The sequence below is a fragment of the Apium graveolens genome, chromosome 2 (genome assembly GCF_009905375.1).
Source record: "Apium graveolens cultivar Ventura chromosome 2, ASM990537v1, whole genome shotgun sequence".
Lineage (NCBI taxonomy): Eukaryota > Viridiplantae > Streptophyta > Magnoliopsida > Apiales > Apiaceae > Apium > Apium graveolens.
The window spans coordinates 30,775,927-30,792,876 of NC_133648.1; the positions used below are offsets into that span (position 1 = coordinate 30,775,927).

At 33.0% G+C, this 16,950-nt stretch overlaps 2 protein-coding genes across 2 annotated transcripts; one reads left to right on the top strand and one right to left on the bottom strand.

The window, feature by feature from the left end:
- The first annotated feature begins 2,840 nt into the window (after window positions 1–2,840).
- On the top strand, window positions 2,841–4,174 carry LOC141705884 (uncharacterized). The gene has a single exon (XM_074508750.1). The coding sequence runs from the start codon at window positions 2,924–2,926 to the stop codon at window positions 3,941–3,943; it is 1,020 nt and encodes a 339-aa protein (XP_074364851.1). The 5' UTR covers window positions 2,841–2,923; the 3' UTR covers window positions 3,944–4,174.
- A 1,113-nt stretch (window positions 4,175–5,287) lies between these two features.
- LOC141707229 (dnaJ protein homolog) lies at window positions 5,288–9,241 on the bottom strand. Its single transcript, XM_074510272.1, has 7 exons — window positions 9,108–9,241; window positions 8,850–9,010; window positions 7,729–7,897; window positions 7,496–7,637; window positions 7,088–7,364; window positions 6,767–6,965; window positions 5,288–5,847 (listed from the first exon to the last, which is right to left on the bottom strand). Exons 2-7 carry the CDS (start codon window positions 8,997–8,999, stop codon window positions 5,528–5,530), a joined length of 1,257 nt encoding a protein of 418 aa, XP_074366373.1. The 5' UTR covers window positions 9,000–9,010; window positions 9,108–9,241; the 3' UTR covers window positions 5,288–5,527.
- Window positions 9,242–16,950: the final 7,709 nt, after the last annotated feature.

Sequence of the window (16,950 nt, forward strand, 5' to 3'; positions counted from 1 at the left end):
TCTCGTTTTGTCCTCATATGAGCTAAAGCCCGTTCTAAACAAATTTGGATTGTTCGGTAAATTTTTTAAAATGATCATATTTCAACAACAAATGAGATAATCAGAAAATGTGCACACATATACTTTCATAACCGCAACTCAACTTATCTTTTAAAATTATTATATTGTGATTTTATATTTATTTAGTACTTTATTATTTACATTGTGGTATGATAAGTTAGTATATCTAAATAATTATTCTCAAATATAGATTTTAAGAAAATAGATATTAACATTAGTTAGACATGTGAAATAATTAAATAATTTTTTTAGATAAATTAAACCATTAAACTAAGTTCTAATATAAGTAGGTTTATGAATTTTTTTCAACTCAATGAGGACCAAAAAGTTATAGACTGGATCCAAGTAGATAAGTCATCTCTTTCGGTTAGGATATTTTAATTAAGTTGTTGTTGAAATTCGAATCTTAGATTATTTTATAGAATAAATTTTATTAACATATCTAATTGTTATTGTCAATTTAATTTAAATAAAAATTTTAACTTATAAATTTTAATTTTCGAAACAGATCACCGATTTATTCTTAAAATTATCCAAACGCCTAAATCTATATATACTATCTATACTATATTATAATAGACGAAACATTAAAAGTATTAAAAGTTTGGTAGTCGGTCGGTCGGTACTTGGTGAAATTAATTTATTACCCTTACTTAATTATTTCAATTATAATTATTGGGTCGATCAATTCTAATTTTAATTCATATTGAAGTCAACTTCCTATATTATTTTACTAATTTCAATTCAATTTTATATCGAACTCTATATCATTATAATTTATATTGAATTCAACTTTTTCTACCAATTTATATTTTAATTCATATCGAGTTTTATATTATTCTAATTTGTTATTTCGGGCTAAATTAATTAGCAAACTAAATATAATTATTAAGATTTAGTTGATATGTCATGTGAATCGGGGTAAGATAAAATAATAATATTATTAGTCCTCCTAAAAAAATTATACAAATGAATTGGATAAATAAAATAATATATTTTATTTACCCAGGATAAAAAAATACATTATACAATTGATTAAGAGTAACACAAAACTAAAATAAAAATATAATTCGACCAACAAAAATAAAATAATATATACTAATTATTCAGTCTAAAACAAAATTATCTTATTGATCCACACTTAAAAAAATTAAAATTAAACTAAAGATAATTAGTTTGATTTGGTCAGTGTATTGGTCATCGGGCTATAATAAAATAATATAAACCACTGATCCGAAATAAATCAAATTAATATTAGACTAAGTATAATTCGTATCCTATTGATGAGACTAAAAATTAAATTTTAATTAAAACATAATTTTTTTTTAAAAAATACACATAAAATTATCAATAAAACTATATCGTTAAATCGAGGATATTGTCTTTTTCAAATATTTTTTATAGAATTATAGTTAATCGATTAAATAATCAACATGATAAAATAATATTTTTAAGGTCCTAACATAATGTAGACATTATATTTTTACCCTTAATAAAATAATGATTTCGTTATAATGACATTTTCCACCTTACTAATGCTATCACTTTAAACAAGTTTAAATGTTTAGAAAAGTTATGCTAATATACATCTACTAATATAATTATTATGAGTCATAGTCATTTAAAATTTTAAATGAAAAAAATTAAGAATTGAATTCAAAATTTTTTAAAAAAATTATATAAATTTTAAAAAAAATATGTGCGATCTGTGCATCGCACGTGTTTTAAGCTAGTATATTATAATAGACGAAACATTAAATGTTTGGTAGTCGGTCGATATTTGCTGAAATTACTTAATTACCCTTACTTAATTATTCTAATCTTATTTATCGGGTCAATCAATTCTAATTCTAATTGATTTTGAAGTCAACTTCCTCTATTATTTTACCAATTTCAATTCTATTTTATAATGAATTATATATCATTATAATTTATATTAAATTCAATTTCTTCTACCAATTTATATTTTAATTTATATCGAGTTCTATATTATTCTAATTTGTTACTTCGGGTTGAATTAAATTTAAATAAACTAAATATAATTATTAAGATTTAGTTGATATATTATGTGACTCGGGTTAAGATAAAATAACAATACTATCAATCCTCCTACAAAAATTATACTAATAAACTTGGATAAACAAAATAATATATGTTATTTATCGAGTATAAAAAATACAATATACAATTGATTTAAACTAACACAAAACTAAAATAAAAATACAATTCGACTAACAAAAATAAAACCATATATACTAATTATTCATTCTAAAATATAATTATCTTATTGATCGAGGCTTTAAAAAAATAAAATTAAACTAAAATTAATTAGTGTGATTTGATCGCTGTATTGGACATCGGACTAAAATAAAATAATGTAAGCCATTGATCCGATATAAATCAAATTTATCTTAGACTAAGTAAAATTCGTATCATATTAATGTGAACTAAAACCTTAAATTTTAATTAAAACATAAATATTTTTTAAATGCATATAAAATTATCAATAAAACTATATTGTTCAATCAATAATATTGTCTTTTTCAAATATTTTTTTATATCCATGCATCGCACAGGTTTTAAGTTAGGAACTTATAAATTACGATGTTGATATCACTTATAGATATTTTCCAACTTTAAAAAAAGGGAGCACAAAATCTGGCATCTTGGTTACAAAGCGAGAATCTTTCAATATTTAAAACCACGTGCACATCCTGTACCGTTTAAATCCATCTCACATTAAAAAATTTAAAATTTTGTTATCCACCAATTTACTAGCCGTTAGTTTGTTGTTGTCAACAAACCCTTAACAATAGAAATCCAAGAGATCTAAATCACCCACTCAAAAATTTTAAACAAAAAAATGAAGGGAATGAAAGGCAAGTTTCTAAAAAAATTGAAGTCAGTGAAATCAATCGGGTATTTAAAGCAAGATTTAATTTTACAAGCTACTACCCCAGATGGTTTTGTTCAAAATTTGATCTCGAAATCCAAGAATTTCCAGATTCCTCGAAAAAAAGAAGATGGAAATGACATCGAAAAGAGGAAGCAGATTACTGGAGAAGTTCGAGAAGTCGAGAATATAGATGAGGAGGAAGATATTGTGGTAAATGAGATAGTTGATGAGGATAAAGAGAATGCTGGAGAAAAGCGCGAAAACCGGGCTGTGAGGTCCAATGTTGGAAGTCCTTTATTGGAAATTGGTAATGTGGGATTTAAGAAGCCGGATTTTGGTTCGGGTTCGTGTTTTGATCCTGATCTTTTAGCGGTATTTGAGAAAGCGGTGGTGGAAGTGAAAGTTCAAGAAAATGAGAGAAGAGTGAGAATTAAACAAGAGATTGAGGAAAATGTGGTAGAGAATCGACCGTTGAAAGCGCGGAGGATTTCAGATATCGAGAATCCGTTACTTGAATTTGAAGAAAAGTGTCCACCAGGAGGCGAGAACAAGGTGATTTTGTACACGACAGGGCTTAGAGGGATACGAAAGACGTTTGAAGATTGTGCTAGGATTCGGTTTTTATTACAAACGTTTAGAGTTTCGTATTTTGAAAGAGATGTTTCAATGCATTTGGAGTTTAAGGAAGAGTTGTGGAGGATTTTGGGGGAAAAAGTAGTGCCACCGAAGTTGTTTATAAAAGGAAGGTACATTGGAGGGGCTGAAATGGTTGTAATGTTACATGAGCAAGGGAAGCTACGGCGTCTGTTTGACGGAGTTTTGGTTATTGGATCAGAGGGAGTGTGTGAGGTGTGTGTCGGGGTTCGGTTTCTGATTTGTATTGTTTGTAATGGAAGTAGGAGAGTTTTTGTTCATCGCGAGGAAAAGGTGAAGCAATGTGAAGAATGTAATGAGAATGGGTTGATTATTTGCCCCATTTGTTGTTGAATTGTATAATATTTAGGTCATTTTACTATTTATTCAAATTGTTTTATTGATTGAATAATAATATCACATCCTTAACAAGATTTTCTCATATTAAGGAAGACCATGATACGGACACTGTTATCCAGTCGGAAACATTCTGCTACTTTCAACATGTTTTTTAATTGGTCTTCATCTTTGTACATTTGTTTCCTTGTTTGATCTGTAGTGCAGGCAAGAACTTCAGATGTCACCACTTAAAAGTCCCATCTTAATTCAAGTTATGAGGTTTTGATCCTTATGCAATTTGGACCTCTTTTTCTCTGGTCTTATGTGAAGTTAGCAAGATTTATACTTCTTTGAGCTCATGATTAGTGTACTGAAACTCTTATTCTGGCATGATGGTATCAGTTTCAGCAAAAATGTTTCTAGCTTAGTCAATTGAATAATTTGATGACTAAACAAAGTGTTAACTTACAGCAAATAAGCTAGCTCAATTAATGTTCAAAAGATCCAAATTTAGTTTGCATATCAGGATCCAAAGTTCTTCACTAGCTGCAATAAGGTACAAATATGAATCAAGAGCTCCTACTAGATCCAAACTTCCTACTAGGCACCAGCTGTAAGGATGTCTAGAGTTCAACTCCCGGTGTGTGCGTACGTAAAACACATCCTTTTCTCCTTGTACAATTTATTGACAGCAACACTAACCATACAAGCTAGTGCAGTCTTGCTTTGACCTCCCATTCCTACTACACCAGTGACTAGTAAATCCCGTTCATAACTTTGGCACACTGTTTGGACTAAATCGATTTACCATTTTCTCTTCCTATTATCAGTGATTCATCTTTAAAGGGCGGGGTGTTGCAGAAATCTCTAGGTTGCACAACTGAGTTCAGATGCTACGGAGTTGAGTCCAAGAATTTCTGCCATTACAAAAATTTTCGTCAAAGGAATTATGAATTGGTTAGATCATATGCTGTTGTGGGATGGAATAAATAAGCTTTGCAGCTTATGATAATTCTCCACCTTTTGTCGAGCAAGTCATCCATGAAAGCATCAGCAACATTAGTGACAACTTCTACCTCTTGAACCTAGTTTAATGTATCTAGCACAGTTTAATGCTATATGACATTAATAAAAGTTATATATAGTAAAGTTGTGACAGGAAAACAGGGAAGAACTTGATAATTTTAAAAATCACCAGCCAGACTGTTTTGGACCTGAGATACCTAAACATTAAGGTGCAGCGGTCATTGCTTTAACTGACCAGTTAACCTGCTAGTAAAACGATCAAATTCAGTGCATGATACCATCATAAATTGCTGCACCATGAGCAGCAGCTTTGTTCAAGACTTCAAGAAAACATTAGAAGAAACACAAGTACACACTAACATCACATTTCACGTCTTTTGGTTTACCAAATGTTTGCAATTCAGATATTAAACCAACATTTTAGAATTAAATCCAAACTAGTAGATCAGGCCTATGGTAAATGACAACACACTCTAGATATTATTTGCATTTTGAAGAGGTAGAAGAAAGAGGGATGATGAATGATCCGACACCCATAATTATCTTTTTGCTACACAGATTTCAACAGGCTGATCATTGCTGAGCACACTGCACCCTCTGAGCACCACCATGCATGTCTTCATCTTCATCATATGCCTCTTGGGCAGCTTGCTGTTTCCGTCGCATCTCCTCTTCAATATTCACATCATGCAGAGTTGTTTCTTCACATTCATCCAGCTCCATGTCTGTCATCTGAATTGAAGGCCTTGGAGGCAATACAGACTCAAGAGCTTTGCACTGCTCAGGGCTCAAGGACTCCGGGAAATCTACACTGAAGTGAATATAGAGCTTCCCTCGCATAAATGGCCTCTGATATATTGGCATTCCTTCATCATTTATTCCCTTGAATTGATCTGTGGATAGATGACAAAAGTAACTAAATTAGTGTGGCTTTTAAAGAAGACGATTTAAAGCTTTTATTCAAAAAAAAAACAAAATTTAACCTTCGTTAATAAGACTCAATTATGAACCTCCACTGACATATAAATTCATGTGTAAAATTATTATGGTCAAGGATTAGGATTAGAATATTTCAGTGCATATAATGGTTCTAATAGAAAAAAAATAAGCATGAGAATACAAAAGGTCACTATGAAAAACAAGGATAAGCTCAATATAAAGGCAAACAATGGACAAAAAGCAGGCTGACATATAACAAGAACTAGATTAGTCCCCGACGATGGCCAGTTAATTAAATATTATGAATAATTCATATTAAAAAAAAATATTATAGAAATTATTAAGGATAGTAATATAATTGTAAGAATTTTAATGTCATCTTGAAAAGGTCTTAATGACTTAAAATATATTCACTTATTTTTGTTAAAATATGTGTTTAGTCATAAGATATATATGTGCTTAGTTAGTAATAAACAATGTTTAAACATTTAATAAAAAGTATTGATAAAAATTGTGAAAATTAATTTTAAAGATTTTTTTTATTAAAGGGATGCAAAATACAGATGATCAGGGAAACGAGGAAGTGAGAGAATTAGTTGATGTTTATTTGATGTATTAATTAAGGGATTGCATAAAATAAGTTAGTGGGGGGCATTAGGAGAGAGTTTGACACATAAGTAAATATGACGAGAAGCTGACACCTAATTGAAGATGATGTCATCAATTGAAAGATAAATTGACAGGTAAGTAAGGATGACATTTGCTGTACTTTGTTTTAGTTATAGATGTGAATTCAAACTTCACATGCTCATTGGTATCACCACTTACAAATGAACATAAAAACAAAAGCTAATTTGCAATACTCCAACTTACCAGGCTTGATAACTTCTCCTGGTTCGGATTTAATGAGAAGCTGCCTGCCGTCCAGGTGAGTCAGGGTAAATTGGAAGCCACAGAGTGCTTCAGTAAGAGACAAGGAATGTTCAACAAACAGATCGTCACCCTTCCTCTTAAACTTGGGGTGCTCCTTTTGTTGCAAGACAAACACTATGTCCCCAGTAACTGTGTCAGGCTGCAATACCAAATTGAGTTTAAAACATTGTCAGTCCAATAGCAAAGTGAGAATAAAGTTTAGATCTTAGCAAAAGAGGCCTTTAAAAATCTTAAGCTTAGTGGTGGGAATGTTCTAATTACCGCTTCGTCAGCTTCTCCAGGGAATGTGATCTTCTGTCCGTTTTGCATACCCTTCTCCACAACAACTTCAATCGCTTTTTTCTCCTGCACAACCTTTTGACCTTTGCACTGAGCACAGCGATCCTTGTCGTTGATTGTTTCTCCAGTACCCTTGCAGTCATTGCACGGATGCTGCATCTGCTGGATCATAGACGGGCCCAAGTGTCTAATAGAAACCTTCATTCCAGAACCTTGGCACCCAGGACATGTCATTGAAGCACCTGACTTGGACCCTTTTCTTCATATATGCACGCACACAATCATAACAAGTGTAAGAATTTGACCCATGATACAATAAGGTACAGAACTTGACCCATGATACAATAAGGTACAGAACGTAGGCAGTCAGGAAAGTAGATGACTACTTACCCCTTGCATTTAGAACAAATTACATTACGTGAAAGGGAAAGCTTTTTAGAAGTCCCATTGCACAGATCTTCCAGTGAAACCTTAAGCGGATGAATCACATCTTCACCCCTTCTTTGCCTCCTTCCTCTGCTGCTGCCACCTCCTGATAAAACAGGTTTAATGCTAAATCTGAGAACAATATGAATTTTGCACAAAGAAATTGGAAAATTGAGCAAACATGAAAGCAAACTTACCACCAAATGGGCTGCCACCAAAGAAGGATTGGAAAATGTCAAACGGGTCATGGCCACCACCTCCACCACCACCCATTCCCTCCTTAAGAGCATCCTCTCCATACTGATCATATATCTCACGCTTCTCCGGGTCACTCAGAACCTCATATGCTTGGGCAAGCTCTTTAAACTAGCACAATACGATATAGGTTATATTAAGCCTTTTATTAAAAAAGGACAGCAACCAAAAAGTAGTGAAACTGATTCTTTTTTTTTACTTAAATTTTACAGAGATGCTCAAAATCACCACTCAAACAAAGTATATAAAATTTCACTAATACAAACGGAATTCAGTAAAATCAATACTACTAAACCAATAACTATGGTTGCACTATACTAATTAACATCAATTCAAGTAAAGAGAAAAAAATCATTACTTATTTTGAAAACTGAAAGAAATCCCAGTATAACCAAAAGAACATAGCTTCTCATCACGGCATAAAATTAATCTGTTCTAATTCTCAATCCAGAGTCCTAAACTATTCAGCGCTCTCCATCACCAAGGGTCCGTAAATAAATTTCGGGTATGTTTAAATAGGAGCGGGTACTTCTGTTGGTAAGAAATGTAACATCACATCCTGAAAGTTGATGTAACATAGTGCAATGCAATACACTGGGAAGAATGTACTACTAATGCCCTGTACCTAACCTCGACTTGTAAATTAAAATAATGAAAACAAATAGTCCATGTTCCACAAATTGACAAACCCACCCTCATCCATTTGATACTCAACTGCATTTCAACCTACACAACTATCCATAGACACAAAATAAGCCACTTCCCTCTACCTCCCAATAAACCGTAAAGCAAAATCAGATTTTAAAGAGAAACGGAAATAAACACATAACCTTCGATCACCTCCCGCAAAGGTCAAAAGGGCACAAATTAAATCCCCAATTCATCACAACCCCTCTCTTTTCATCAATCCAAACCCACCCAAATTCATAACACAACAAAAAAACACATACCCAGATAAAATCTCAAACAAATGAACACAAAAACACCAAAAAGATCCAATCTTTCACACAATTCATCATCAAAAACAAGAAAAAACAACCACTAAAACCAATAAAAAAGCAACCTTTTCAGGATCACCACCCTTATCAGGATGATTCTTGATAGCAGCTTTCCTATAAGCCTTCTTTAGATCATCAGGTGATGCTGTTTTTGGGACACCAAGAATTTCATAGTACTTTGTATTGTCACTTTTCTTTGGTGCTCTCCCAAACATTTTCTTTCAATCTACAAGAAATGAACAAAAAAAAAATTATAAATTAATAGATACAAAATGAAATACATGTATATATAGCTAGTGAGGAGAGTGGGATTAGGAACTTACCCAAGAAAAGTGTGGAATGAGATCACAAGAGTAATTGGCTTGGCTGAGAGAATGACAGAGGGTTTGCTTTCAAGATCAGATCTTGCTATTTGTATTTTCTTTTGTGTATCATTTATTTGGACGGCCAAGATTTGTTTTCTCATACTTAAAATTTTGAGTGAATATTTTGTTTGGCTAATTTTGCATTATCGAAAATATATTAATTATTTAAAATGTAAAAATAGAAATAATTGGTGAACAGTTCTGTCGAATGTTGATATTAACTTTTTTTACAAATGCAGAAATTTTTTATTAACTTGAATATAATACAGTCGGGATAAACCCTCAACCGTGGATACAACCGGGTGGTAAAACAAATACCATACTAAAAACAATTAGATTATTTGTTTTCTGATCGTTTAACACATAGAATTTAAAAATTCTTGAAATTAAAAACGAAATTAAAGACATCGCAAACGATCCAAATTGGACCAATATCTCTGAAAATAACAATATCGCAATTGACCATATCACATAAAAACCATTGTTAGCCCAATGTTCAGAAACACCAATCACATAAACTGAGATTGGAGAATCGACATCACAGTTATCTACTTACCGGACACCAGCTATAAACATGCCGAAAACACCCCAGCTATCTACATGCCAGATACCAGCTATAGACATGCCGAAAGTGTAAACCCGTGAAAGATGAACAATCTTTGGTTGTGAAAGGTGAGCTCTTGCAATAATCAACACCGCTCCATATTCGATGCAGGCTTTGCAGATCACCAAGAATATCAATAAACTCGTTCTCAACCGATACAACACCAAATAAACCCAACCATAATTAAATAAAAACATAACAAAACACTCAAAAAATAGAGACAAAACACACACTCCAAAAGGAGAGACACACAAACACCCAAATAATTGGGTTTTATTGGAGGGAAATTAACAAGAAAAAAATAAAATGAAGGGGTTGGGGCTTTCCACCGGAGAAAACCAGTGGAAGCCCCTCGATTTACTTGAAAATAAACAAACCTTAGGAGAGAAGGGAGGCAGCTAGGCTCTTGCTTAGGAAAATGACAACTCTTAATACAATTTAATCAAATAAAATTATAAATTAAAATATAAATTATCTAAAAAGGTGACTCACACCAACTTTTAACTTTAAACGAATTCTTAATCTAATTCATTTTTTAACTTGTTAGAGCATCTCCAATAGAGGCACCCTCTAGGGGTGCCAAGACTTGCCAACTCACTAAAAATAATAGTTTTTTATTTTATCTCCAATGTAGCAACTTTTATCTCCAATAGTTAGCACCATTTCAAGTTGCCTAAATAGTCCGCACATTTGATAAATAAATGAATATGATACAATAAAAGAGGAAGTTGTAATTTACACACATTTAGTACAAAATGTATTTTAGCTATTAAGAGGGGGTGCCAAGAGGTTGCCAAAAGTTGACAATTTCTCTTGGCAACCTTTGAGCACTCTTGCCTCTCCAATAGGAAGGCACCCAAATGTGCTTGCCACATAGATGTTGGCACCCTTGCAAACAGCCCCTGTTGGAGATGCTCTTATACAATATGATATTTTTAATTTTAGTCAAAAATCAGAATGAACCCTAACGGTTATAGGTAGTGTTCTAAAAATCGGTTTAGGCGGCCGCCTAAGCGCTAGGCGGTGGTAAAACGCCCCGACTCGGACCTAGGCGGTGATTTAAGCGTTTTTTAAAAAAATTGGGTCAAAATCGGGATTAGACGGACTAGGCGGTCAAAAATCGGTTCTAGGCGGTCTAGGCGGAAAATAAGTAAAAAGATTTTTTTTTTACGTTTTTATAATTTTAATTCACTGATTTCATAATTTCACACAATATCATGTCAATTTCAAATATAAAGTATTGGTAAGAAGTAACAAGTGATCTAATATATTTATTTTCTCACTTAAAATATAAAAATAACATATTATAATTAATTTAAAAGTGTGAATTAAAATACAGTTAATATTGTAAACTCAATAATTAGTATATAACGCATATCAAATGTGTATATATTGTTTAATATCATTGTAATTTCTTTTTTCAAACAAATATTTGACATATTGATCATTATATAATTATAAAAATTAAAAATAATATTTATATTCTTTCGATTAATGTTCCGGCAAATCGGTTCGATTAATCTCCGACTTGCTGATTAATCTCTCGAATGTACCCTGACCGCCCTGGCATGCCTAGCGATTTTTGGAACATTGGTTACAGGCATTGAAAAAATCGGAACAAGGGTTGATTTGATCGGTCTATCGAATCCCGAGTATTTGAGTTAATCCTGTAGTACTCTGTATGAGGAGTTTTCGCTAAAAAAATGAATGCATTAAAAACTATATTTTATGAATTAAATTATTAGTTTATTTATGTATCATCAATTACATATTAATTCAGAATTCAAACTAATCGAAACAATATATATATTAGTATGTTACACTTATTTTAATCAATAAATAATTTTCTAAATAACAAAAAGATCATTAATTAATTCATATCTGATGGTTGGAACTCAGAAATAACATGAGTTTCAGATTCAAAATGGTAAAAGTTGTCAATTGTGTATATAATTGAATATATATATATATTATATAATTGAATTATAAAAGATTTTTAAATAATAAATAACAATATTTTTTTGACAAATATGACTTTGAGTTGGCGCTTGCAACTTATACATCTCGACTTATAAATGGAAAAAACCAATTTTAGGATTATTTTTTTTACTAATTACACTTATACGTCAAGCGTCTTACAAATGAGTATCCGTTCTAACAAATTTCGGGGGTGAGTGAGAATCGTATCCATAACCTGAGACGACAAGAGATAAGAGATAACCTCGCTCAATTTTATAATCGGTTTAAGTATGAGGAGATGGAGAAAAATGATTTGAATCTGTGACATTTTCTAGGGCTGAAAATGAGTGGAATATGTGTGAACAATAGCATGTTTAGATTCAACTTGAATTCATAATACTCATTCGCATTTGGTATGTATTTGAATTGAAATATTTACAGTTTATTTACTGTTAGATATATTTGATAATGTCATGACTAATATGATTTATGTTTAGTTTTCAGATCTTACTTAAACAGGATAAATCAGTACTTACTGGAAGTCAGGACTTAAGGATATCAGTACTTATATTATCAGGAGATAATCATCAGAAGATGGATATCAGAATTTAAGTACTGAAGGACGTTCAGATAAGGACAACAGCTGATTAAAGGAAAGAAGATCGAGACAAACATAAGAAGAGATATGCATGAAGAAGGAATTCTATGAAGAATAGAATACTTGGAAGAAAAGAAATATGATTGATATATTTTAGGAAGCAGAATTATATTCCATATCAATTAGCAATTATCTTGTAACTGTGTAGTATATAAACACAGACACAGGGTTTACACTAGAAGTGTTATCATTATCAAAAATATTATTCGTAGTAACCCTAGCAGCTCTCGTGATTTTTGTTCATCACTGAGAGGTAACAGTTCCATACTGTAACAGAGTTTATTGTTTCAATAAAGTTTATTTTCTGTTACTTGAGTTATTAAAGTTCGATTTGATTGTAATTTACATTGTATTCACCCCCTCTACACTGTGTGTGTGTGACCTAACAAGTGGTATCAGAGCCAATCTGTTAGCGTACAAACAGTTTAAGATCCAAACACAATCATGTCTGAAACAGAAACTCCAACTAAGCCCACCAAAACTGAAGAACCTCCAAAGACACAAATTCAAAGCCGATATGAGACCATCAGAGTTCCCATATTGAGACCATCTGAAAATCCCATATGGAAGGTGAGGATGACCATGTTTTTGGAAGTGATAGATCCAGAATATCTTGATAGAATCAAGGAAGGGCCTCACAAACCAACCAAGCTCGCAGTTGCAGTTGCAGGTGAAGCAGCAAAGACTGTACCAAAGGAGAAGGGTGATTACACTGCTGAAGATATCGCATCAATTGCTAAGGATGCTAAGGTACGACACTTACTGCATAGTACCATTGATAATGTAATGTCAAACATGGTAATAAACTGCAAGACTGCAAAGGAGATATGGGATGCCCTGGAAACAAGGTGTCAGGGAACTGATACGATTAAGAAGAACAGGAAGACAATACTCACTCAAGAGTATGAACACTTTGACTCAAAGGCTAATGAGTCATTGACTGATTTATATGATAGATTTGTCAAACTCTTGAATGATCTGTCACTGGTTGATAAGGAGTATGATCTTGAAGATTCATACCTTAAATTCCTGTTAGCTCTTCCTGAATGCTGGGATTTAAAGGCAACAACAATAAGAGACAACTACAATCTTGATGAAACAACTTTTGATGAAATCTATGGAATGCTCAAGACTCATGAACTTGAGATGGAACAAAGAAGCAAGAGGAAAGGAGGAAAGTCAAGAACAGTTGCTCTTAAAGCTGAAGAAGAATCCCCCAAAGCACCTACCTCAAGGAAAGACAAGGGTAAAGCTCTTTTCACAAAGTCTGATACTGAGTCATCAAGTTCTGAAAGTGATGATGACTCGGAATCTGAAAGCCTGCCTGAGACGGATGTTGATGAAGAGATGTTGAAGCTGTGTGCTCCTATTGTGAAAGGGATCACAAAGATTGTATACAGGAAGTTCAGGAAGGGAAAGAAGTTTTCCAGGAAAGGCACAAGTTCTTATAAGAAGAATTTCAGAAGATCTGAGGGCAGAGGAAGAAAGTCTGACATAGGAGATTATACCAATGTCAAATGCTATAACTGTGGTGAGAAAGGCCACATATCTCCTGATTGCAAGAAAGTGAAGAGTGACAAAGGCAAGGCTCTTGTCACAAAGAAGAAAAGCTGGACAGACACCTCAGATTCTGAAAGTGAGGAGAATTATGCCTTGATGGCAAATGCTGATAAGGCAAGTGCTGAAAGCAGTTCTGAAGCTGCTGAATCAAAGGTACCTCAAACTACTTATGCTTTTCATACTGATGATATTAATGAGTTGAGAAGATATCTTAAAACCATGTTTGTTAGTTATAGAGATCAAACCTTAACATATGAAAGATTAACTTCTGAAAATCTTGCTTTTAAGAAAATAAATGATTACTTAGAAAAAGAGTTAGTTATGTTCCAACAAACTCAGAAAGATAGATATGATGCCTTTTATGTTAGGGATGAAGTACTAAAAATGAATGAATCTCTAAAAACTGAGTTAGAAAAGGAAAGAGAGGTTATCAGGACTTGGACTAACTCTGGCAGAACAACTCAGAATTTGTTAAGTAGTGAAAACTGGAAAGAGGGCTTAGGTTATGGAGAGGATAAAAATGATAAAGGAACTGTAGAAATTAAGCCTGTTATTGTTAAGCAAAAGCCAATGTTAAAACCTGTTAAGTTTGTAGCTGTAAAGTCTGATAATGAGAAATCAGAAGTTAAAAAGGGATTAACTTCTGATAAACTAAAACAGGAAAAGACAGCTGAAGTATAGGCTTAATGACAAAGAAGCAGCTTAAGCATAAGCTGAAAGATGTTAAGAATGCAAACAAGGTAAAATCACCTAGGAAAAATAAGAATGGAAAGGAAGGTGTGAATAAAAGCAATGATTATAAATCTGTTCCTAAAGCTCCTAGGAAAACGTGTCATAACTGTGGAAATTCTAACCATCTGGCTTCTTTTTGCAGGAAGAATAAGAACATAAACTCCTTACCTTCAAAGTCAGGAGTTAAGAGTCAGTCTGTTAGATATAAGCCACAAAATTCTTGTTTTCATTGTGGTAGTTTATGACATTCCATTTATACTTGTAAAGAATATCATAGTTTGTACTATGATTATTATCAAATAAAACCTTCTTTAAAGAAAGTTTCCATTGTTCCTTCTAGTGTAAATTCTGATTCAAAGTCTGATAGTGTAAATTCTAATAAGAAAAATGTTAACATAAACTCTGATGCTAAATCCGCTGTAAATGTTAACAAACTTGATAAGGCCAAAGGATCCAGGCAAGTCTGGGTCCTTAAAACTAATCATTACTGGTCTTTGTGATTGCAGGGCAACAGGAAAAATATCCTAGTTCTGGACAGTTGATGTTCAGGACATAAGACTGGAAATAAAGCCCTGCTATCAGACTTTGTGGAGAAAGCTGGCCCAAGTGTTTCTTATGGAGATGGCAACATTGGAAAAACATTGAGATATGGCAATATCAATCTTGGGAATGTCATCATTAATGAAGTAGCTCTGGTCTCAGGACTTAAACACAATCTGCTGAGTATAAGTCAAATTTGTGACAGAGGTTATCATGTTGATTTCTTTGAAGAACACTGTGAAGTTGTGAGTAAATCTACAGGCAAAGTTGTTCTGAAAGGATACAGGCGTGGTAACATTTATGAAGCCAAGCTTTCAACAAATATTGATGGTTCTGCAATCTGCCTGATGAGTAGAACATCAATTGAAGAAAGCTGGAATTGGCACAAGAAACTCTCTCATTTAAATTTCAACAATATAAATGAGGTGGTCAAGAAAGATCTTGTGAGAGGACTGCCAAAGTCAGTATTTGCTCCTGATGGCCTTTGTGATTCTTGTCAGAAGGCTAAACAAAGAAAATCCTCATTCAAGAGCAAGACTGAATCATCAATACTTGAGCTTTATCACCTACTACATGTTGATCTATTTGGTCTAGTGAATGTCATGTCTATTGCAAAGAAGAAATATGCCTTGGTCATAGTAGATGAGTTCACCAGATACACATGGGTGTATTTCTTGCACACAAAAAGTGAAACTGCATCTATCTTGATTGATCATGTCAGGCAACTGGATAAATTGGTCAAAGATTCTGTGAAAATTATAAGGAGTGATAATGGTACTGAGTTCAAGAATCTGATAATGGAAGAGTTATGCAAAAACCATGGAATCAAGCAGGAATTCTCTGCTCCTGAAACTCCAAAGCAAAATGGAGTTGTTGAAAGGAAGAATAGAACTCTCATTGAAGCTGCACGTACAATGCTTGAAGAAGCAAAGCTTCCAACCTATTTCTGGGCGGAAGCTGTGCAGACTGCTTATTTTACTCAAAATGCAACACTCATTAACAAGCAAGGAAAAACACCATATGAGATGGTGAAGAAAAAGAAACCAAATCTGAAGTATTTTCATGTATTTGGATGCAAGTGTTTTGTTCTTAAGACTCATCCTGAACAACTATCTAAATTTGATCTAAAAGCCGATGAAGGAATCTTTGTTGGATATCCACTTTCCACAAAAGCCTTCAGAGTCTATAACTTGAGAACAAGAGTGGTCATGGAATCTATCAATGTCTCTTTTGATGATAAGAAGATTACTGGACTTGAAGATTTTATTGATCATGATCAGCTGAGATTTGAAAATGAAGACTCAAATTCTGATACTGAAAATCCTGACGATATAAGTCCTGATACTGCAAACTCTGATGGATTAAACTCTGATGTTATTGAAACTGTGGTGACTACGCCAAAGGAAGATGCACCTATGCAGGGGGAGCATACTCAAGATATTACCACATCTCAAGAAGTATCAGAACATACATCTGGCTCTTCAAGTTCTGATTCGTCAAGTTCTGATAAGCCAAGTTCTAATAGTACTGAAAATCTAAATTCTGAAGAATCCAACTCAGAGAGCATAGTTTCAGGAGGAGCATCAGAAAATGAAAATGAAGACAGCATGTATCATGGAGGAGCATCCAGTTCTAGAGAAAACCTTCCATCTGTAAGGAAGTGGACTAAATCATATACACCTGATTTGATAATTGGAAATCCTGATACAGGTGTCAGAAATAGAACAGGTACTTCAAACGAATGTCTT

Bases quoted from the DNA above. Each gene is read 5' to 3' on its own strand.
- LOC141705884 (XM_074508750.1), top strand. From the start codon at position 2,924: ATGAAGGGAATGAAAGGCAAGTTTCTAAAAAAATTGAAGTCAGTGAAA.
- LOC141707229 (XM_074510272.1), bottom strand. From the start codon at position 8,999: ATGTTTGGGAGAGCACCAAAGAAAAGTGACAATACAAAGTACTATGAA. The intron at 7,898-8,849 runs GTTGCTTTTTTA...GTATTGTGCTAG, and splicing joins AGGGTGGTGATCCTGAAAAG to TTTAAAGAGCTTGCCCAAGC. The intron at 6,966-7,087 runs GTAATTAGAACA...TTGGTATTGCAG, and splicing joins CTGGAGAAGCTGACGAAGCG to CCTGACACAGTTACTGGGGA.